We start from the raw sequence: 24,864 nt of genomic DNA, 5'->3' as shown, positions 1-24,864 counted from the left end.
TTTTTCAAAATTTTATTATACCCGGGATGTCTGCTAGACTCTGGTTTGGACAGATTTAAGTGAGTTATTCCTAAGAATTGCAGGACTACAATATAAAACGCCAAATTTTCATGCAAAATAATGGTACCGCTTTTAGCACCTAAAATCCGAAATAATCGTACCGCCAGGGAGGTTAAGAGAAGGATTGGGAGAAAGTGCTGTGGGCACATGAGACCAAATACCATGTATTGTAAAATCTTGGACGAGAACCTTATTCCCTCAGCCAGAACAATGAAGATGGGTCGTCCAGCATTACAATAACCCAAAACATACCACCAAGGCAACAAAAGAGTGGCTCAAGAAGAAGCACATTAAGGTCATGGAGTGGCCTAGCCAGTCTCCAGACCATAATCCTAATAAAAAATAAAAAAAAATTATGGAGGGAGCTGACACTTCGAGTTGGTAAGAGACAGCCAAGAAACCTTAAGGATTTAGAGAGGATTTGAACAGAAGAGAGGACCAAAATCCCTCCTGAGATGTGTGCAAACCTGGTCACCAACTGCAAGAAACGGCTAACCTCTGTGTTTGCCAACAATGGTTTCTTCATCAAGTACCCTGTCAGGTTTTGCTTGGGAATCAAATATGTATTTTACACTCTGAACTGCAACTCAAATTTAGAACATTTGTATCACATGTTTTTTTTCTGGATTTTTGGTTGATATTCTGTCTCTAGCATTTAAAATACACCTATGATAAAAAATAAAAATGATCATAGACCATTTTTAAGTAAGTGGGCAAACTTACAAAATCTGCAGGGGATTAAATAATTATTTTTCCCACTGTGTGCATAATTATACTTTTTTTATTCTTAAATTTTGAATACATACATACATTTTTGCAGCCCGTGATGTCATTACGGGATCACTGTGCTTTTCTATGCAATGCAGGGCGATCGTAGCTGGTGGGAGGGGCCGGCAGGGTGCTGTACATAGTTTCCTGAAAAGATCACAGCACCCTGGCCTCTGTACTCCTCTATCAGCCATCAGCCCTGATGCAAGCAGTGGGCTGGATCTTGGGAATAGTTCACCCACATGTGAGGTTGAGCCTCCATGATAGAAAGAAGTGAAATCCGATGAAAAGCAAAGGGCGGGCCAAGGAGAGAGTCAGGCTGGGGAGGAAAAAGGCCTAGATGATGCTGGAAATTCTCCAGCCAGGAAATGAGGCAGAGCTCCATCTGGCTTGCAGGAGCTTCTAATGAACATTATGAGAAGCTCACAGTGTGCAGTGAAATCAGTAAGCCATTTCAGTACAGCAGAGGAGCCAGTACAACGGTACAAGACTGAAGGGCAGGCCGGAGGTTAGATTTAACTCCTAACCATCAACCAATACTGCAATATCAGTTCTAACCAGACATAGCCTTTAAAACTTTCTACTGCCTGTTTATGTATTACCATCTTCTAAAAAAATAATAAGATTATCCCATAAATGGCAATAAAAAGCTGGATGATCGTATGATTTTTCTATTTAAAAAGAAAAAAAAAAAAAAAAAAAAAAAAAACACACATCAGGATCCATACCTGGCTAGAGGTGGCTGCTAAGACAGGAGGAGGCGCTGTCTTCTCCTTCCCTTCTTCCTTTTCCTCGCTCTGGCTGCGAGCCTGGCTGAGGAACGTGCTCAGAGGGTCTGTCTTCTTCTCTGTGGAGGACACGTCCCACCTGGAGGACTTCTTCGGCCCTGAAATATATGTTTATGTAGTATTAAACCCCCAAAGTTTGTTGATGTTTTTCTATAGATTCACGCTATTAGTTGAACTTTCACATTTTTATCCTTACAGATACATATTGACCACTGCTGTATCCATCTCCAAGCTGCTTCTCTGAAGTGCAGATCAGGAAGCACACATTGTGATCATCAGGCAGTCAACACCTGGATACATGTGCGGGGATTATGTCACATGATCCTTTACACAGTTCTCATACCGTGCATACGTGTCCACATCGACTATATATAAAGAGGAACTTTAACCCTTTGGGGTCAATTTTGACCCTCTCTTACCTTGTCCACTGTGCTGAGCTATAAGGTCACGTGCCTCATAATTCCAGTGTTGTCCAGCTATAACCCACCACATGACAACAAAAGAGGACGCACCAACATAGCGCATTATCATACCCCAATTTTATTAGAGAAATAAACAAGTGAATACTCGCATGTCATGCACAAGCATATCTAGAAAAACTGATGAGACCGCCACCAAATCCACTATATTCTGCTGATAACACAGGCAGACCTCATAGCATCCAGGAACCATTGCCGTGATTCGAGGGTTAAGCCCTCTTCCTCAGAGCCCTTCTCTAAAAAAAAAACTGGAGTTATGGTAATACACTAGCTAGGTGCGCCCGGTCTTTTGTTATTTTCTAGTTTGTCTAAGGATACCCATAGTCCTGAGAGGGCATTAAGATGATTTGAAGGTTTTCCGCACAGATTAGCCAAAAGGAGAGTCCTTTCCATTTTTAAAAGGCACAACACCTCAGCGCAGGAGGTTATATATTTTTGATAACCCCTCACATGCAGGGTCCCATGTCACCATCTTGCTTGTGACATCATCAGTACCCTGAATGTCACTTCCTGGTCCTCGTAGGCAGCCTCCTGATGACGCAGCTATGTTACATAGTTAGTTTATCTGAAAAAAGACACAAAGTCCATCTAGTTCAACCAATAAAAAAAAAAAAAAAAAAAAAAGTGTGTGTGTGTATATATATATATATATATATATATATATATATATATATATATATATATATATATATATATATATATATATATATATATATATATATATACACACACACACATATACATACATATATATACATACATATATATACATACATATATATACATACATACATACACAAAATATAAATATATATATACACACACACACACACACACATATATATATATATATATATATTATATATACATACATATACACACACACACACACACACAATCCTATACCCACAGTTGATGGCAAAAAAAACCCCCAGCAAAGCATGATAAAAAATTTGGTCTAGCAGGGCAGAAAATTCCTCCCTGATCCCCCGAGAGGCAATCGGATATTCCCTGGATCAACTTTACCAATAAATGTTAGTACTCAGTGATATATTATGTACATTTAGGAAAGAATCCAGGCCTTTCTTATCTACTGAGCTAGCCAGAGCCACCTCTGGAGGGGGGGGGGGGGGGGAATATATTCCACATCTTCACAGCTCTTTCCGTATTTGGAGATGAAATCTCTTTTCCTCTAGGCGTAAAAGAGTGCCCCCTTGTCCTCTGATGACCTTAAAGTGATTAACTCAACACCAAGTTCGCTATATGGACCACTTATGTATTTGTACGTGTTGATCATATCCCCCCCCCCCCCCCCCAATCTCCTTTTCTCAAGAGATAATAAATTCAGTTCCTCTAATATTTCCTCATAGCTGAGCTCCTCCAAGCCTATGAGTCTGGTTGCTCTTCTCTGCACTTTCTCCAGTCCCCCCCCCCCCCCCCCCGATATCTTTTTTGAGAACTAGATGGGCAGCACAGTGGTGTAGTGGTTAGCACTCTCACGTAGCAGTAAAAAGGGGTCGCTGGTTCAAATCTCAACCACGACACTACCTGCCTGGAGTTTGCATGTTCTTCCTGTGCCTGCGTGGGTTTCCTCCAGGTATTCCGGTTTCCTCCCACACTCCTAAGACATGCAGTTAGGTTAATTGGATCCTGTCTAAAACTGGCCCTAGTATATGAATGGGGACCTTAGACTGTGGGCTCCTTGAGGGTAGGGACCGATGTGAGTGTGCGATGGATAGGGACAATTGTAGACACTCACTCAGGTTGAACTGGATGGACTGGTGCCTTTATTCAACCTTACTAACTATGAAACTATTTAACTGGTGCCCCAAACTGAACTGCATATTCCAGATGAGGTCTTGCTAATGATTTGTACAGGGGCACCTCCAATGTGCTCTACATAGACCCAAAGCCTTCCAGATGCATGAAATCGCTATCCCATGATACTTCTGGTGATGGGGGAAATTGCGCTACCTGTGCTTGTCGTGAGAGTAGTGCAAACGTAAGGGAGGCTATGTTGGGGACCTAGGGAGACCCTGTAACGCAGCAAAGACACTCAATAAGTTAAAGCTTTATTAAAAAGATCTTCTACTTCTCTTTTTATAGAAACAAGGTCACTGAAGATGAAAGTAAAACAGCAATTCATCAAACGTGAGTAACTGAACTACTTTTGATTTGACAGATTGAATCATAAAAGGGGTTCACGAAAAGATATCAGATATTGGGCCGCTCTTCTGCCATTGTTGTAGAATTCCCACAACATTTCCGTCAATGGATGTAATCCTGTATTTGAACACCAGAGGGCTGCACAACCCTGTGTCTATTTAACAAACCGGTAATAAAATTAAATGAGTTGTAAGGCCTTGAGGTTTTTTTTACCTTAATGCATTCTATGCATAAAATGAAAAACCTTTTGTGGTGCAGCACCCCCCCCCCCCTTTACTTACATGAACCCGATCTTTCCAGCAACAAGAACGAGACCAGCAGTTACAGTCGCTGTCTCGGGTCCTCATTGGATAGATTGATAGCCATCAGGATCGGAGAGGCTGACAAACATGGAACGAGGAAGGAAAAGACTGTCCGATACAGACGGAGGTTCCACTGGCAGCCAGAACTGCAGAACCAGCAGACAAGTGAAACACTCGTCTCCACACAAGCTATTTTACACACATGCCTTGTTAAAGTGTTTTAAATGTGAGTGCATATATGTTGTATGGTCAAAATAAAAAGGATAAAAGCACTATCGCATGGCTTTGATTGCTTTACATGTCAACACTCTGGCAGGAGCTTGCAAGCAGCATCCATAAGGAAGAGAGATGCAGAGGAATATTTATAAACAAGGCACAATTTTATAGGATATAAAGGTGAGGGCACATCTGGTGGAGGAAGCACAGGAACCATATGAGTGACATGGAAGTGTAGGTGCATTAAAGAGTTTGCTTCATTGTGTTGTCACTAACATACAATTGTGTGTGTTTTTTCAGCCAAAAGAGACAGAATATAAGGATACTTTAAAGGACTAATAATGTTAAAGGACTGATGTATAATGTTTGTCATATCACAAGGTTGAAGTGGTTGTAAACCCACCTTTGAAAAAACAAAAACAAAAAAAAACAAACACACACCCCTGCAAGACAAAAAGGCATAATGAACTAGTATGCATAGCATACTAGCTCATTATGTAATACTCACTCGAGATCGAAGCCCTCGCTGCGGTGCCTGTACACAGGCAACATCACTCCCGGGGGTTACTTCCGGGTATCACGGCTCCAGCTGTGTGATTGGCCGGAGCTGCTAAAAGGTTTAGGAGATATTTGCAAGAATAGCGGCACCGTTCCCAACGGCGATCATGCCGTTAGTGGCGGCACCAGGGAGCATGCGCCGGATCGAGGCCATCGCGGCTCCGGCCAGTCACAGTGACGGAGCCGCAATACCCGGAAGTCACTCTGGGTATCATGCCGGCGACGGAGGTGGTGACCGAGGACCGCTGCGGGGGCTTCGATCTCAGGTAAGTAATTCATAATGAGGTAGTATGCTAGCTCATTCTGCCTTTGCCTTGCAGGGTTTCTTTTTTTTTCTCCTTTTCTTAAGAGGCTTTACTTCCTCTTTAAAGACGGCCCTGGTTGTGGTAACTACAGGACACTGAAAATTGCCTTCTGTAAGCACACATATTTGAGTTTTAAACTGTGCCTCGTCATGATCCCCTTACTGTTGTCCGTGATCTCTGGGGCTTTCTCCAGTATTGCTGCACAGGTCGTCGATGGCTGTGGTTCAGGAATAGTCAAAAAGTTGAACACAGAATATTTGTCTCTCTTCACTTTGGGTAGCCCAATCAAAGTGGATCTAAAATGCAAAAAAAAAAAAAAAAATATATCATATCATATATTATTATTATTTATATATATATATATATATATATATATATATATATATATATATATATATATATCCATGCGTTTTAGCCTTAATGAGCTCTAGCCAATCGCCTAGTCTGTATAATCACCAAATCAACATGGAATACAACTACTAAAATACATTTTCTTAAGACAATGGAGTGTATTGAATTGTAATTCCTCACATGCTTTGTTAATGCCTATACAAGAATTTTTTTTTTTTTAAATAAATAAAAAGGATGCATGCTGCAGTTTGTCTTTCGGGGATAAAGCGCATGCGAGTTCAGCCAAGCAGTGAAGCAACCTAATATCCTCTGTTGTCATCTAAACCAATCTTACAAGCCATTGAGCTGACTTTATAATTGTTGTGTCATTTTTGCATGATTTTTTTTTTTCATGTTGTTAACTTAATAAAACCCTTTTCAACTCTAAACCAATCTTATATTTTTGTGGCTTCCTTGCTAGCATCAGAGGAGCAATCCTGCTGCGTGCAACTCGCCAGTGACAGAATCGCTAACAGTCCACTTATGACACGGCCCTTGTAGACACCTTTCACACTGAAGACCGTCCTGTGCTAGCGGTAAAGAGATGCTCGTTTCAGCAGGACTGGGGTGTTTTTAATCCCAAAAAAGGGGTTAAAAGCACTGCCCATTGATTTCAATGGCAGAGGCAGTTTAGGAGTGGTGTAGGACTTTTTTTTTTCCGTCCTGCAAGCGCACCGCCCCAGTGTGAAAACACTCAGGCTTTTACACTGGGGAGGTAGTTTACAGACGCTATTTTTAGCATTAAAACGCCTGTAAAGTACTTCAGTTTGCAAGGGCTCTTAAAAATAGTAACGAGCCTGCTGTAAAGTGTCACCAGTGACACAGGACTATAAACACAGCCAACACATGATCTTATTTTGCTTCATTTTAAAAAAGGAGAAATTTACCTTTGGAAACATGTTACAACCATTTTTAGGGTGCAACATGTTCCCACTGCTGCAGCCGCTCCCTGCTGTCCTCTCTCCCTGTGACAGCAGTATGGGGAAGAGTTCCCTGTACTAGCTGTCACTTTTTGAAAAGGGCGCGATCGAGCGGGGCTCCACCCACATGGCCGTGTCATTCATTCAGAGGCCTATGTATGAATGAACTACAAGTACCAACATCCTTTGTGGCCAACGACTTGTAGTTCTCTTGTAGTTATTTTAAATGCACGTTTTGATACCTGCAAACCGTGCATTATTATTTATTTTTTTTTTTTAAAGTGAACTTATCCTTTTAAGTTCAATCTCTGAACAGGAGGGCTGGTGACTCTGCGTGCTCTTGAATAAAAGTACTTTATTACTGCAAGGTACAGAGTATATGCTGACATGTTTCAGCTACCGAGCCTTCATCAAAGCATAAAAACTGATAACTATAGTGTAACAAATCCTAGGGGTTTCCTAGTATTGAGGCTATGTATCCACCACACCTCGTGATTAAACAGGATATGATGTGTGCCTCCTCCTCTTAGGGAAATCCCATGGCTTGAACGATCGGATGGACAGAAATTTTTGAGTTAATATTGTTCAACAAATATACTGCTATATTGCCCCGTCTGACATAAGATGTTGTTCAGTGTATGTGCTTTTCTATTTATTTTTTTCTGTGCAGTTGTCTTTTCTCCATGTGTTTTTAATGGACTTAATTGTTCTTAATTAGTGAGGTTACTGCCCCCTTGTATAAAGGATTCACACATTATATATATATATATATATATATATATATATATATATATATATATATATATATATATATATATATATATATATATATATATATATATATATATATATATATAAAAAGTTAAAAAAAAATTATTTTTTAGGCTTTAATGAAGGCTCTATAGCCAAAACACACCAGAATATACTCTAGACCTTGCCGTAAAAGGCCCCTTTCACACAAACGAACCGTCTATGTATTCTTCCATCCGTCGACGGATGACAATGCATTCCTATGGGAAAATGGATGACCATCCGTTAACCTCCGCTTCCGATTTTATATGTTTTTCTTTTTTAATGTACAAGGCTACGTTGAGATCCATGAAAACAGATATCAACTAACATTAACGGACAATGTCCGATTTTTTTGTTTTATCTGTGAACCCAACCTATGACCCAGGCAGCAGTTAGACGATGGGAAGTACATTGGAAGTACATCCCCAAGGAGAACCATGGCCAGAGATGTCTCCTAGGAGCAGCTCCTAGTCACAATCTGCTTTTTCTTGCTCTCCTTCCTCCACATATAGGCAAATATGACAAACAATGTCAAGCTGTCCCAAAAATTGTTGGAATCCATTGCACAACACAGACAGCACACACACACACACACACACACACAAAGATAAGTCCCACACTGAAAACTACAATGCAGCATGGGAGGAGCAATGCTTTCCAGGCAATGTAATCAAAAGCCATAGAAACTGCTGTAAATGGATCAAAACGGATGCAAAAAATGGGTATAGACAGGTAACAGATGTTAACGGAAAGGAAGACGGATGCAGTAACGGATAAGAACTGATACGTCAACGTGGCTAAACTGATGGTTGCCGTGGGAATGAGGCCCATAAAGTACTTTTATTCAAGAGTTGAACGCCCTGGCTTGAGCACCTGACTCCAGTCTATGGACTTCTAGATTAGCAGTGGAGCCGGGGTAACCTCCTTTTGCCTCTCTCTATAAAGTTCGATCTACTTATTTTTCCTTCTCTGCTTCCCCCTACACAGCATGCTAATGACATTTTTAAACAAACATTACATACTTTATTTTAAGATTAAGTTATGTAATCACTGGGTCTCTGAGCTTCTCTATACTATGCAGGTAGATCATGGCTGGTGGGAAGGACAGGCAGGGTGCTGTAAATAGCTCTCTGAAAACATCACAGCACCTGGCCTCAGTACTCCTCTCTAAAGCCCTCAGTCCTGATGCAACTGGGGTGGGGGGTGAGTGGGGGGGGGGGGGGGTCTCTTGGTATGGGTTTTACAAACATCAAGATGCCTTGTTGATGGGCATTAGTCTGGAGGAGTGGGCGTTTCTAGGCAGGCTGCAATAGCATTCAAAACGCCCACATGCAATGCTGAGCCTCCACAATTGATAAAAATAAAATCAAATGAATTCATTAAATTTACTTCATGCGATTGCCTTTTCATCAGTTGTGTTTGGGACAGAGACAGTCAGGCTGGGGAGGAAAGGCCTAGAACAGGGGTGTCCAACCCGTAGCCCGCATGTGACTGGGAGAGTTTAGTATGCAGCATGGGGCATGTCTGGAAGAACCCTGTGCAAGAAGAAAAGCCACGTTGGCTACCACGTAGAGAGGGACACAGGGGATGCTGCGTACACCTACTTGCATAGAAGCCTGGCAGCAGAGAATGCAGAAAGGAGCACAGCTGAAGGGATGTTGGGGGTGTCATTTTTGTATAAAGCACCGGCAACAGCTAAAGCAGGGCTGCTAACCACCCCCCCCCCCCCCCCCATCTCAGTTGCTCCCAACCACCCCACCATTTTCCAACCACCATTAAATTCAAGCCACTCTGCATGTCCGTAACAGACATTCACAGACTGAGGTAAAAAATCACAGATTTTACAAAACGCTCCCACAAATGCAAACACGTGCAGCTCTTTACAGATGCGTGGGGGCTGACAGTCATTCTTAATGGCACCCTGACAAATCTAAAAAAACAAAACAAAAAAACAATGGGAAATTGCATGATGGAAAAGTACCACGCGATTTCCCAACTACTGCGGTTCAAAGATGATGCAGGAAACTTTTTTTTCTGCATGAAATGCAGGTACAGCAACACATTCAAATAAACAGGCTACCCTACTCAAGCAAATGCGGCCCAAGTCAATTCCTCTTCTTCTTGGACACCCCTGGCCTAGATGATGCTGGATGTCCTCTGGTCCTCAAATGAGGTGGGCTCTGACTTGCTGCAGTTTCTAATGCAGTGTGAGAAGCTCACAGTGTGCAGTGAAATTAGAGTAAAATTTCTGCACAGGAGGAGCCTCAAGGCAAGGCCTGCGAGGTCAGATTTATCATTTTTAGGAAGGAAAGGAAGAACCCAGACTAAAACACATAGACAACACAACGGCGAATCAGCCTATCAATGTGTAAACTTCGGGAACCTGAAAAGCAGGTTACTGTTAAAGATAAGGTGATGTTTCCTTTCACAGCTGACATTTTCATAAATAAAGCTCAAAGCCCGTACGTGAGAGAAAGGACGATGTCACGGTGGAATCTGAGGCCTCCAAACAGGAGGTGTGAGGACTCGGCACCTGGAATGGTCAGGCATGTCTGGGCCTGCACAGCTCCGCCATGAATGGCATTCCCCTGCAGCTTACCCTGGATAAGGATCAGGGATGTTGAAGCGTTTACACAGCAGTTTGTCCGGGTGCCATTCAAATTGATCTCTCGTCAGCTTTCCAAACATTTTCATTTTCACCGCCGCAGACTTGTCATCCATATCGCCCTGTAGGAGAAAGAGAAACGCGTGATAGAGATATAGATAGATAGATAGAGATATTTTATATATATATATATATATAAAAAACATTTTACACATACATACACACACACTGTTCTCATAAGTTTACACACCCTGGCAAAATTTATGATTTCTTGACCATTTTTCAAGAATATCAATAACAAAAACTTTTCTTTCACTCACGATTAGTGTTTGGCTGAAGCCATTTATTATTATTATTAATCAACTGTGTTTGCTCTTTTAAAATCACAATAACACAAACTACCCAAATGACCCTGATCAAAAGTTTACATACCGCAGTTCTTAATACCGTGTATTGTCCCCTTTAACACCAATGACAGCTTGAAGTCTTGTTCTCAGATGGTAAAGCTGCCCATTCCTCTTGGCAAAAAGCCTCCAGTTCCTGTAAATTCTTGGGCTGTTTTGCATGAACGGCATGTTTGAGATCTCCCCAGAGTGGCTCAATGATATTGAGGTCAGGAGACTGAGATGGCCACTCCAGAACCTTCACTTGATTCTGCTGTAGCCAATGACAGGTCAACTTGGCCTTGTATTTTGGATCATTGTCATGTTGGAATGTCCAAGTACGTCCCATGTGCAGCTTCCTGGCTGATGAATGCAAAGGTTCCTCCAATATTTTGTGATAACATACTGCATTCATCTTGCCATCACTTTTGACCAAATTTCCGGTGCCTTTGTAGCTCACACATCCCCAAAACATCAGCGATCCACCTCCGTGTTTCACAGTAGGGATGGTGGACCTTTCATCATAGGCCTGGTTGACTCCTCCCCAAATGTAGTGTATATGGTTGTAGCCAAAAAGCTCAATTTTGGTCTCATCACGCCAAATTACTTTGTGCCAGAAGGTTTGAGGCTTGTCTCTGTGCCATTTGGGGTATTGTAAGCGGGATACTTTGTGGCATTTGCGTAGTAATGGCTTTCTGCTGGCGACTCGACCAAGCAGCCCATCTTTCTTTAAGTGCCTCCTTATTGTGCATCTTGAAACAGCCAAACCACATGTTTTCAGAGGGTCCTGTATTTCACCTGAAGTTATTTGTGGGTTTTTTCTTTGCATCCCAAACAATTTTCTTGGCAGTTATGGCTGAAATTTTAGTTGGTCTACCTGACCGTGGTTTGGTTTCAACAGAACCCCTCAAGACTCAGAATCCAGAAACGTCAGTGCAGCACTGGATGAAAGATGCAAGGGTCTGTCAGGAGTCCAGAAACACATTGAGCTCTTACACACTAATTACAAGCAAACAGATCAGGTAAGGATGGTTACCTTTAATAGCCATTCAAACTGCTTTGTGTCAACTTGTGTGCATGTTATCAGACCAAAATCACCAGGGTATGTAAACATTTGATCGGGGTCATTTACGTACTTTCTGTTGTCATTAAGATTTAAAAAGAGTAAAAAAAAAAAAAAAAAAAAGGTACTGCGGAGAAATCTATGGATTGAAGATGAATATTGCAAAAGCTGGTTTGCTGATTAATCTTTTCATTTGCTATTCATTTTTATCCTAGTATTTTAGTTCAGCTAGTTTAGCTTTAAATTGTATATATAAACAAAAAAAAAATACATTTGATCCCATTCAGTTAAAGCATTTTATGCAGCACAGTGCTTGTGCTCTGTCATTTGGCCCTTTCAGTCACCTGAAATACCTGGCTGATCCTGCCCTTCCCCCTGTAAACTGACTACGGTTTATTATGGCTGCTGAGCCCTGAAACCGTGGTCAGTTTACGTGCCTCAGTCATCCACTCTCCCCTATTCTTCTCTCCCCCTCCCTGTCTGTCAGCTCTGTCTGCTCCTAGATCCCACCTTCTGCTGTAAATGTAACAGTTTTAGTTCTATAGTTCCCCGTTAGAGGACAGGATACTCCCCAGTGTACGCAATTTACAAAAATATGCTGCCTTATTTCCGAGTGGCGCTCGGAGCTCACGTGATTGCCCGCTGGTCTCCGCCTCTCCTCCTACCGGCTGAAGTCAGTGGGAGGGAAATCAAGACCCTCCCCTTGCAACTTTTTCGATCGGGAGAGGAGACCAGTGGTCACTCACGTGAGCGCCGATCGGCACTCGGGGAAAAAGGTATTAGGCAGCATATTTTTTATAAATCACATACACTGGGGAGTATCAGGTTATCCAGCAGTGGGAACTATAAAACGAAAAAAGTGGCTTTACAAACACTTTAAAAACAATTCATATATTTATAGATTAGGCTATTAAAATACAGAACATCCCATCTCTACAAAGAAATTTACAAAAAACAAAACAAAACAAAAAAAATAAAAATAAAAACACAGTACAACCGTAATATTTTAGGGTAATTTTTGAAAGGGAAGCGAACAATGTTGTGCATTCACATGGGCAATGATTAGTAGTAAAGGGTCATTGCACTTTGCCTCTCATAAGATAGACACAATAATGTATAAATATTATAGAAATCTCTGGGGAAGGAACCTCTTGATCCCTGGGAACTTCTACGTTGTCCGAATCATCTTCGTGTTTTCCTCGGGTGAATCGAGAGGACAGGGAGGAATTGGTCGGCTTGTACAACATGGCAGACCGCATGAACTCATCCTGCTCGCGAGATTGCTCCCATTCGGTCATGTTGGAGTCCAGGCAAGTTTTCAGAGCATCTGGAAAATAAGCAGAATTTACCGATAGCGGTCTATAATTTACAGCATATTCAGGCTTATGTACTAATGTGTTCCCACTGGTGTGCTTTTCTGACAGCCACCAAACTCAATACATTTAAAGGCGGGTCTGGTGCTGATCAGTATCCAGCACTAGGGACTAGGAATGTGCTAAAGGTCTGCACGGAATTTTTTATTTTTTTTGGGGGGGGGGGGGGGGTAATTACACGCTTTTTTTGTGGGGTTCCCCTTTAAAATCCATACTAGATTCAATGGGTCTGGTATAGTATATGGGGGGGGGGGCATGACTTCTTAAAACCCATACCAGATGCTCAAAGGGTCCAGTATGTATACTTTTAGTGGGAACTCCATGCGCTTCCCACATTGCCACCAATTATCAGAATTTTCTTTATTCTTTTTTAAAGCTCATTACCGTTTTGGCCAATAGGCAGATGCACTTCTGTCATATCCAACCGCCCATTGGCTCCTGAGATAGAAGTGTCATAAATCCCAGGAGTCAATGGGCAGCCTCCACAATACAATGAGTGTGCCGCGCTTTGTACGATGCGCATTCGCACGAGATCGGGCCAGTGCATGCTGGGTAGCCAGCAGCACCGATTACCGGAAGAAGCTTTGATCAGGCTTCAGATGCCCACACTAAAGATGGGAGACCATGGGATCCCTAAGGACGTGACAAAAGAGTAATATTCATAACTTTAAAAAAAACAAAAAAACGGCTATATTGACTACATATGCCAGAATGGGGTGTTACCATAGGGGCGTTTTTCTTCCCAAAAAAAAAAAAAAAAAAACGCCCCTATGGTAACACCCCATTCTGGCATATGTAGTCAATATAGCCGTGTTTTTTTTTTTGTTTTTTGTTTTTTAGGGAAGAAAAAGGCTGGAACTCCGCTTTAAAATCTATACTAGACCCTGATCTAGGAGAAGGTTTGGTTATAAATTAAAGTAGTATTATACTTGTGCGACAACCAGTGGCGATTATATCAAAGAATCGCATATAGTGCTAGTGTCTAAATACATGTGCACTATATAAAAAGCAATGTAATCGGTGATAATAGTAGTGATGGTGAATATATCCCTCGTGGTCCTGTGTGGTCAGAATATGGGTGTCCCCTTACCTTACAGCTGTAAGGTAACAGCATGTAATATGTATATCATCAGGGTCCCTGGTATTCTTTATCCTTTGAGGTCCTGTTGTGGTGTCCCCAGATTCTGGCGTCAGTATCCTGCCTATTGCGCTGTGTTGGTCCCTTTTAAGTAATCACTCAGCAGCATTCAGCGTGGGGGGTACCCTCATCATCCCCTCATAAAACACGCATACTGTTTTACACATATATTTTCACTTTATGCGATAAAATATTAGGTGATATATATACTTAGTGCCCATAAAGCTTACTAGCCTCCAGGCTAAACTTCCTGTCATAGTACTGCGCATCACTACCTTTGCCGTTTTCTACTCCTTCACTGGGGTTCAAGTACCCCACTTCAGTGTGTGCAGCAGTACAAACGCTCTTTGTTTCCCTGATTAGGCGCAGGAATAACCTTTTTATATGTATCTAGACCTAGTTCTACTAATCCTAAGTGATTCTAAAAGGTTTTTTTTTTTTTTTTTTTAAACAAACATGTTATACTTACCTGGTCTGTGTAATGGTTTTGCACAGAGCAGCCCCAATCCTCTTCTTTTTTAGGTCCCCCGCTGGCAGTCCTGGTTTCTCCCCCCCTGCCGAGTGCCTCCATTGCAAGCCTCTTGCTATGGGGGCACTCGAGCAAGCTCGTTCCTGAGCCACGATCCTATGAATGAACATGGTCAATTTACACACAGTGTGGCTTGGCCCCGCCCCACCCCCCTGCTTTCTCCTCGTTGGCTGCGATTGACAGCAGCAGGAGGCTATGTGAAAAAAAAGGAGGAGACTCGGGATGGCTGCTGCTCTCATGCTCATCTCTGGATCGAGATGGGGCTCAGGTAAGTATAAGTGGGAGCTGTACCCAGAATGTTTCTTACCCTAATTCATCAAGGTAAAAAAACAAAACAAAAAACAAAACAAAACAAAAAACAAAAACAAAACAAAGAAAGCCAGTAACCAAGCTGACAGCGGTTTATAAACATACCTTGGTAGACAAGTGGTTAAGTGAATCCCCAGCTGCTTTGTTTGTAAGTAGGCACCCGAAGCCGTCCTTTAGGCTGGATTCACACCTATGCATTTTTTGTGCTTTTTGCATATTTGCACTACAGTCCGTTTACCATGGTTTCCTATGGAACACGTTCTGTAGTGCAAATCTGCAAAATGCAAAAAGCACTAAAAATGCCATAGGTGTGAATCCAGCCTTACAGAGGACTACGCTGGCAGCACAGGGCATCATGACAACTACATGCAACAGGGTACAGAAGTGTTTCCAGGAGATTAGGAGCTTGTTAAATTTTTCATTTTTTTCTTGAAAATGTGAACTTACCCTTTAAATAAAAAAATAAAAAAAGTCTTAGGTTTGTCATGATAACTGATGTTTTGGCTGATTCAATCAGATGTGGGGAAATTACAAAGTACATTTTGACCTTGTATCCAATTGAGGTCTGACCGTCTGGCGAGTCACAGCCGAGCAAAAGGAGCTCCACTTCTACTAAAGCCTTAGTATGCCCTCAGCTTCCAAATCATTTCCTTGATTATCATGTGGCTTAAAGCAAGGAAAGGAGGAGAGCTTTATAGAAACTGCAGACAAAAATGAAAGGCTGCAAGCATTTGTCTGTACAAAAAAAAAAAAAAAATACATCTCTAATAAGGAACTGCAGTGTGCTCACATAATTTGTAATAAAAATTTATTTTCCATTAGGAAGCTTCATTCCAACCACTTTGCATATTATTTTATATATATACTGTGATTCTGTACTTGCCAAATATGCTGCAGAAATCTCCCTCCACTGCATCTGGCTGCAGCCATTTTAACTGTGGGCAGCTGAAGCTGCTGCCTGTTCACTTCCTGGATTTACACAGACACCTCCAGCTCTGCAGCTCTAATTGGCCCTCTTATGACTCGCGTCCGCCCCTCCCTTCAGGGCAAACTCTCACAAGAGTGAGCTGTGCATGATGTTATAAGCCTAAGCTTTTTTTTTTCCAGACAAGAAACAGGAAGTGGACTGTATAAGGGATTTACTGGCAGCAAAATAAAAAAAAAAAAAAAAAAAAAAATGTACTATTCAAAGTTAAAACAAGCGCAGAAGATTTAATAGATGGAAAGATGAAAAAAAAAAAAAATGATTGAAGTTCCACTTTAAGGGCCCATTCACACCAGAAACTGCACATAACTGCATTTTTGATTGCATGTTTACATGTGTTTTGTGCTGCGTTTGCCATTCATTTTTCAATACGTTTTTAGGCTTGGCTTTCTTGGCTTAAAGAGGCATGGTGCAGTGCGGAAAAATTCAGCATGCTCTACTTTTTTTTTTTTAACTGCACTGCAATGATGTGAACTATACCCATAGGATTACCTTGATTTGGGTTGTCTATGCAGTTGGAGTACAGTTCAAAATCCATCAAATTGCATTATTATTATTATTCAGGATTTATATAGCGCCAGCAATTTACGCAGCGCTTCACAATATAAAAAGGGGGACAATACAGTTACAATACAATTAAATACAAGAGGATTAAGAGGGCCCTGCTCAGAAGAGCTTACAATCTAAAAGGGTGGGGCAGGTGGTACAGAAGGTTATAACTGTCAGGAATGAGTTGATGGAAGTGGTAGGAGATTAGTTGGAGATGTGATAGGCTTCCCTGAAGAGATGAGTTTTCAGGGATCGCCTGAAGGTAGCAAGAGTAGGGGATAGCCGGACTGGTGGAGGTAGCGAGTTCCAGAGGATTGGAGAGGCTCTGGAGAAATCCTGGAGACGAGTGTGGGAGGAGGAGACGAGAGAGCCTGAGAGTAGGAGGTCTTGAGAAGAACGGAGGGGACGGTTTGGGTGATATTTGGAGATAAGATTGGTGATGTAGCTCGGGGCGGAGTTGTGAATGGCTTTGTATGTTGTGGTTAGTATTTTGAATTTAATTCGCTGGGTGATTGGGAGCCAGTGTAGGGATTGGAGGAGAGGGTTGGCAGACACTGAGCGGTTGGTAAGGTGGATAAGTCTGGCAGCAGCATTCATGATAGACTGAAGAGGGGAGGAGCCTATGGAGAGGCAGGCCAATGAGAAGGGAGTTGCAATAGTCAAGGCGAGAGATAACAAGGGAGTGAATGAGGAGCTTGGTAGTTTCATTTGTTAAAAAGGGACGAATTTTAGAGATGTATTCAACTGTGTTCGGTGTTAAAGGGCCCTACAGCACTGATGAAGGGGGTGGGGGTGACGGTGGGGCAAAGGCTTGGCCCCCTAAAGCACAGACTTCATTTGATTTTACATTGCAATAACCTTGTGTCCGTACTGCAATATTACGGTATGGTGCTTCACTTTCAAGTACATTTTATCAAAGGGGGTGGAGACAAGTAACCCGCACTGGTGCCGGTCATACAACTCTCTGATGCGGCAGGGAGCTCCCGCAGCCCTTTACAAGGAAGGTAAACTGAGCATCTACGGAGTAGTTGTAACAAAAAGGCATAGATTTAAGTAATAAAGGGCCATGCTACAAGAATATTAAAAAGGATCAGTTCACCTTCACAGAAAAAAAATAAATGCATGTTTTTTTGCTGATAAAAAAAATAAAATAATAAATGCATTATTTTTTGTTGCAGGAGCCTGTAAACTAAAGCATTGCACAAGCAATCAGCAGATCACTGGTGCCAAGCAGGTCTCAGGAATACGAGGCAACCAATACATGCTGACCGGAAGTATGAATAAACTAACACAGTGCTCACAGCTCCATGATACTTCATTGAAAACTACAACCTGACAGCCACAAAGGCTGCTGGACCTTTTAGTTTTCCATTCACAGAGCGCTGTGAATGAATGATGTGGCCCCACGCTGGCACAGCAGGGATATGGGTGTAACCTGTTATGAAAAAGGTAAACTTATCCTCTGAAGCTTGACCTGCTGAAATTTATATATATATATATATATATATATATATATATATATATATATATATATATATATATATATATATATATATATATATATATATATATATATATATATATATATATATATTATATATATTATATATATATATATATATATATGAACCTAGACTGTGCCTGATCTCCTGCCACAGTAAAATGAGACAGGAAGAAGACAGGACATTGGGGTTAATTTACTAAAGGAAAATATATACCGTGCAACCGCACTTGCTCCAGAGCTTACTAAATGAGGTAAAGTTTAACTTTGAAAAGAATACTTAAATCACATGCAAGGGAAAAAATAAATAAAAATGCATTTTTGTTTGTACATGGTTGGATGAAAGAAACCAGCAGAGCTTCCCCTCAGGTCTAGAGCAATTTCACAATATATTTGCATTTAGTAAATCAACCTTCCAGTGTCAATGTATAGTGTGCAACTATCAGAGATTTTACAAAAAAAATAAAAAAATAAAAATGAATAAATTACGATCTGCTACCTTTTTGTCCTTCGTGGAGTTTCTGTGTGTATATTTCATATCTTTTCTGTTTTTCTGGATTCCCCTCAAAGGGTCTGAATTCTGATGCGTTTGGCGGTACGAGCCGGCGGTCAAGCAACTCATCCTGCCGCTTGTTCTGTGCCTCATCTGCAGACGCGGCCTGGAAGCGGTTCTTCATAGCTTCCTGTGCGAGTTTCTGTGCTTTCATCCTCTGCTCCTCTAAGGTCTGTGTCATGTCTTTGATCCTTTCCCGATCCTTATTGGAGAGGAGGTCTAGGACAGAAGCTGGACCTAGGATTAAAAATAAAATAAAAATAAATAAATCACAAAATGCAGCAGGATTTAAATTTGTCAGGTTTTTATTCTTGCCAGGAAGGTTATGCCAGCATGTATGCTCATGTATTGGCATGGGCAGGTGTGCATAGGTGTTATGCAGATAATTTAGAGTTAGTCCCACCATTGCTGACCCCGGCCTATTTTATGTACTTCAAAGCTCTCTGCTGTTCTCGTGCTGCACCCCCCCCCCCCTCCCCCAGGTCATCTGCACTCAACCCTCCATGGTTCCCCGAACTCAGTTACTCCGTGGCTTCTCCTCCCAGCCAACCCGATTCCCCTCCTGTCGTGATTGGTCAGGAGGAGAAGCAGGAAGACAATAACAAATATCAAGTCGCTAGTGTCACAAGTGGGTGGGTTTGGAAAGCAGTGCTCTGTGCCCTGAGCCCAACATTTTTTAAGCCAATTAGAGCCTCCGTCACTAATCGCGCGGCTTGGAAAAAAATAAATAAAAAATAGAACGCTATAAGTCCGGCACCCTGCATGCAAACTAGGGGGTTTATTAACCGGCCACTCTTGCACTGCAGACCGCTGTTCCTAAACCTTGCTGCCCAATGAAGACTTCAGCCTCTGGTGACCTGACCCCGTCTTGTTTCCATGCCTGGCGGTTACGGACCCTAGCCTGCATGTGGATGAGTTTAGCTAATGCCTTGGCGTTTTCACAGGTATCCATGCAGCTACCTTCTCAGCATCAACACTTCCAAGTTCCAGTGAACCCAGTATGGGCATCTCAAGCTCTCTTGCCACTTAATACCCAGGCGCCACACTAGCCAAAGAAAACTGGACTCAAGGGGGTATACAGGCTGCCCTCACCACCTCAAACTCCCTATAAAGCACTAGCCATTTATTTATTTTTTAACCTGCAAGGTAAAGTTATAATGTGCTACTTAACGTAGAACGAAGCCCTCCAGTGGCGAGTTGTCACAGCTTTCATCTTCACCCGGTCTGCCTTCCGTGTTCATGGACTCTAGCTGTGCGAGTGGCGGGAGTCACGATGACATAACTCCCAAGCACGCACACCGGAGCCACCATTTACGGCGCAGGACTCTGAAGAAATGGCCTGGGTGGCCTTTCCTTCAGAACACATGCGCCGGTGATGTTTCCGGCTGCATGTACAGTAAATATCTCCTAAATGGCGCACGTGTAGGAGATATTTACAGTACCTATAGGTAAGCCTCACTATAGGCACAATACCATGCATGGGAGTTTACTCCCACTTTAATTACTGCCCTCAATATCTCCTTGAAAATGCGAGATTGACCCAACCCGCATGATCTAAAAAGGCATGTCCTCATCAGAAGTTTGACATAATAGGGGAGATTAAAATTAAGATTAAAACTGTTGCACACAGATTCTGGTGCAGCTATGAATAGCAACCAATCAGCTTCTAGGTTTTATTGTTAAAGCTTACTTAAAAAAGGAGAAGTCCAGCCTGAGCATTTTAGGCTGGGCTTCTCCTCTGGGTCACAGGAGTGCAATTAAAGCGGTAGTAAACCCGCAATTTTTTTTTTTTTTTTTTTAAAACCTGCAAAGCAAAAGGCATAATGAGCTAGTATGCACCGCATACTAGCTCATTATGAAATACTTACCTTAGAACGAGGCCCCGACATCTGGCCCGATCCACGCCGAGGGAGCCAACATGCTCCCTCGGCGTCTCTTCCGGGTATCGCGGCTCCGGCGCTGTAAGTGGCCAGAGCCGCGATATCGTCACTCCCGCGCATGCGCGCGGGAGATTTCAGTCCGGCCGGACGAGCGCTGCCGGATTTTCACGGAGAGAACCCCCTTGTGCGCATGCGCCGCTGCAGTCAGCGGCGCATACCGAGGGGAATATCTCCTAAACCGTACAGGTTTAGGAGATATTTTTTTTACCTACAGGTAAGCCTCATTATAGGCTTTCCTGTAGGTAAAAGTTAAAAATGTGGGTATACAACCACTTTCATTTTGCACCACTGTGACCCATTTTTAGTGGAGAGCAGTCTGAAGTGTGCTCTCCGCTGACGTCACTGCTATCAGTCGAGGCAGCATGTCATCCCAACTTTTGAAGTCTGGGTCCGCCAACTGCCTTGACTCATGGCAGTCTTAGCAAATCATTGAGCCGCCGAGATGGCCGCTCCCCCCACCTCCACAGCTCATCGCTCCAATGAGCATGGAGGATCAGAGAAGGAGAGATGCTGACTGACAGGCAACATCACTCCGCTCAGGGAGGTGGGAGAACGAAGTCATTGGCGGGGTTCGTGGCTCTGTTCTCACTGCAGAGATGCCAGGGGACAGCTGCAGCATTGGTCTGATGCTGCATCCACCTAGGTAAGTATGAATATGAACACATACTTTAAAACAAGCTGATTACTATGCACAGCTGCACCAGATTCTGTGCGCCAGTTTTAGTAAATCTCCCCCAAGATGTAAAAAAGGGGGACCTGCTACACGTGTTGCTGATGACCACTAAGAGTTCCCAGATATCCTGCATGTGAAACCCTAATGCTTGTATGTACCGTGATGAAACCGTGAATAACACTTACCCTGAAGTGCCTCCTCCCCCAGCATCTCCCTTCTCTGGGAAGAGCTGAGCTGGTGTCTACTAGGCAGTTGATCCTTCTTTGGCTCAGCAGGAGGACTCTGGGAAGATGCCAGCAGAGCTTGCAAAGTAGCAGAATTCTGACTGGCTGCACTTAGCACAGGTCGGAAGTAGTGCACTGGCTTGTAATCCCTCGGAAGCTCAGGTGCCAGATAAACCTGCGAACATTCAAACATTTATCCGTTAAAGGCACGCCACGATAAAATATTTTTTAATTTTGTATGCGCTTAATGTAATCTAACTCGGTATCCTGTTTGGATAGCAGGAAATTGGAGCACATGTTCCCAGTTTTTTTTTTTCATTGCAAGATTGGAAAATGTCCTCACTACCTGACAATTTAATGGGTTTAAAACAGAACAGAAAGTAAGAAGAAATCTCTTAGCAGTAAATACATTGGGGTTTATTTACTAAATCTGGGGAGTGCAGACATCAGGCTCACTTTCAGCAGCTGATTGGCTATCAGGCACAGCTGCCCCAGATTCTGAGTGTTCCAGTTTTAGTGAATCGACCCTAATATTTTTAGTAAAGTGGAGAAAGGTTAGAACCCCAGTAACGTTTACGCTGACTTGTGTGCCCATTGGAGAGATTCTTCATATCTTCCCGTCCAAGTTAAACACCAGAAAAACAGGAAGGGAGGTGAAATCTCTGCAAAGAGACCCAAGTAGTAGTAGTAGTAGTAGTAGTAGTAGTAGTAGTAGTAGTATCTAAAACCTTTCCAGTCTATCCCCACTGTAATGGTTATGCTGCATGCGCATGGACGCATTTGCCTCTACAGCGTAAAGACACTGGGGTTGATTTACTAAAAAACTGGAGTGTGCAAAATCCGGTGCAGCTGTGCATAGAAACCAATCAGCTTCCAGGTTTTTATTTTTGTCAAAGCTTAGTTGAACAAGCAGATTGGCTACCATTAGGGATGAGCGCAGGTGTAGTTGTGCATGGTAGCTAGGGATGAGCGCAGGCGCGTTCGCATGGAACACGTGCAGAGCCCGCCAGGAAGTCGGAGCAGCGCCAACTTCCTGGCGGGCTCTGCACGTGTTCCATGCGAACACGCCTGAGCTCATCCTTAGCTACCATGCACAACTACACCTGATTTAGCATTCTCTAGTTTTAGATAAATAAACCTTACTGCGTATTTCTGGCGTTTTCAATGTCCAAGAGCTATGTACAGCCACCCATAGCCAAGATTGGGTGAAGGCGGCTGTACGCAGCTACTTGATTAAAGTAGAACACAGAAGTAGTGCATTGAACATACCTAAGGTGCATTACATCTGTGCACAAGCGCCACTTTACGCAAATAGTTGCCCATGACTGCATACAGCCGTCTTCACCCATTCACAGGTAAAATGCAACCATGTACATGTAACTGTAAAGTTGGACATCAGTCAGCAAAATTAAAGAAGTACTACAATGTAAAACAGACAGATTCGCTCATTCAGCTGGCCTTCACACGGTGCAGGATACTATGGGAGGAAGAGGAAGAAGAGGAAGAAGAGGAAGAAGAGGAAGAAGAGGAAGAAGAGGAAGAAGAGGAAGAAGAGGAAGAAGAGGAAGAAGAGGAAGAAGAGGAAGAAGAGGAAGAAGAGGAAGAAGAGGAAGAAGAGGAAGAAGTCTGATCAGAAAACACCTTGTAGTCATTGAAGAAAAAAAAATGACAAGGCATCTATAAATGGCAGTGGTGCCAAGCAGCCCTGTGGTCAGTATGCAAGACTCAGGAGATAATGGCAATCGCTGTAAAAACGCTGGCCGTCACAAGTGTCGGCTTATATATTTTTACATACATACACGTGCATTAATTTTCATCCGAATTTCAAGGATTTTCGTGTTCATTTTCACAAACAATAATGAATGTGAAGAATTAGAAATAAAATGCATTATTTTCATATCCATTATATTTTCATATCGTTGTGACAACAGTTGGATATAGATAGAAGATTCGACATGACGGAGACAATAGCGATCTGTGCCTCTCGAACCTGTAGTTGAATGTGCCTAACCTGACTCTAATTCGTTCAAGATTATTTGACAGAGAAAAGATTTAACATTTATGGAGACATGAAGAGTCAACGAAGCAGTTAAAAACATACGATCGCCACGAGCGGAAATCTACGGTCAATTTTGCTCTGCCCATAGGCTATAGAAGATTTCTAATGTTTTTTTGACTCGTAATAATTATAATTACTACAAGTCAAACATTAGAATTCTACTATAGCTTGGGGGTAGAGCATTCGACTTGAAATGTACGATCGCGGCATCGTACAGTTTAGCTGCTTCGTGGAATCTTCTTAGAACATCCGACAGACGCCATAAACCTTCAAATCGACAGATTCAACCTTAATTCATATTTTTGGAGGAATGTAATTTACCGAAACAAAATAAAACCTAAATTTGTGGAGTAACTAAATAAATCTATTTTTCAGACGAAACAAAATATTTCAGTGTGCACGTCTAATTATATATATATATATATACATACATACATACATACATACATACATACATACATATATACATATACACACACACACACATAAATGTGTGTGTGTGTATTATTTTATGGGATAACACGATTGTTAAAGTGGTTATAAACCCTTACAAACCACTTTTACCTACAGGTAAGCCTAGATTAAGGCTTACCTGTAGGTCCAAGAAATATTTACAAAAAGACAGGCACGCAGGCGCACTGAGCAGGCCGCAGATCACTGCGATATGCCACTCATGCCGGCTCCCGTGCGCATGCGTGGGAGTGACGTCATCGCGGCTCCGGTGAATCACAGCGCCGGAGCAGCGAGACCCAGAAGTCACTCCGGGATACATGGCAGCGGCGAAGATGAAGACGGAGGACCGCTTCGGGGGCTTCGTTCTCAGGTAAGTTATTCATAATGAGCTAGTATGCTGTGCATACTAGCTCATTATGCCTTTGCCTTGCAGGTTGCATTTTTTTTTTTTTGTATTTCCTTTACTTCCTCTTCAACTGCAGACTTTACATAAACTTTAAAGGGTAAGTGCACTTATAGTTTACCTCATTGGTAACTTTGTGCCGATGTCACCACATAGATTCTTCTTGAACATCCCAAATTTGGCTCTCCAGGGAAAGGGTAGGCCCCCCCCCCCCCCCTCTAAGGTAAATGAGCTGCCATCTTATCTTTTGTAATTCTGTATTATTTTACTTTGTCTTCGCTTAGCTCAACATCTCCCCCACCACCCCCCTTCTGTTAAGCCAGCCATGGAGGGTTTGAATTTGAGATCAATCAATTTGATCAATCAACTTGGGCACAACC

General features: G+C 42.4%; 1 protein-coding gene across 1 annotated transcript in view; it reads right to left on the bottom strand.

Moving 5' to 3' along the window:
- The window catches only part of GPATCH1 (G-patch domain containing 1), a 54,424-nt gene that overhangs the window by 9,780 nt on the left and 19,780 nt on the right, over positions 1-24,864 (bottom strand). Inside the window, exons 10-15 of the mRNA XM_077452685.1 lie at positions 21,531-21,744; positions 18,679-18,969; positions 12,944-13,122; positions 10,344-10,471; positions 5,805-5,938; positions 1,557-1,714 (exon numbers count right to left, since the gene is read on the bottom strand). Of these exons, the coding sequence (XP_077308811.1) occupies positions 1,557-1,714; positions 5,805-5,938; positions 10,344-10,471; positions 12,944-13,122; positions 18,679-18,969; positions 21,531-21,744 (1,104 nt within the window). The remainder of the gene's footprint in view (positions 1-1,556; positions 1,715-5,804; positions 5,939-10,343; positions 10,472-12,943; positions 13,123-18,678; positions 18,970-21,530; positions 21,745-24,864) is intronic.

This window comes from Lithobates pipiens, unplaced genomic scaffold (assembly GCF_037356315.1).
Source record: "Lithobates pipiens isolate NorthernLeopardFrog02 unplaced genomic scaffold, aLitPip1_a1.2 Scaffold_10, whole genome shotgun sequence".
NCBI lineage: Eukaryota > Metazoa > Chordata > Amphibia > Anura > Ranidae > Lithobates > Lithobates pipiens.
This window is presented reverse-complemented; position numbering and strand designations above follow the sequence as displayed.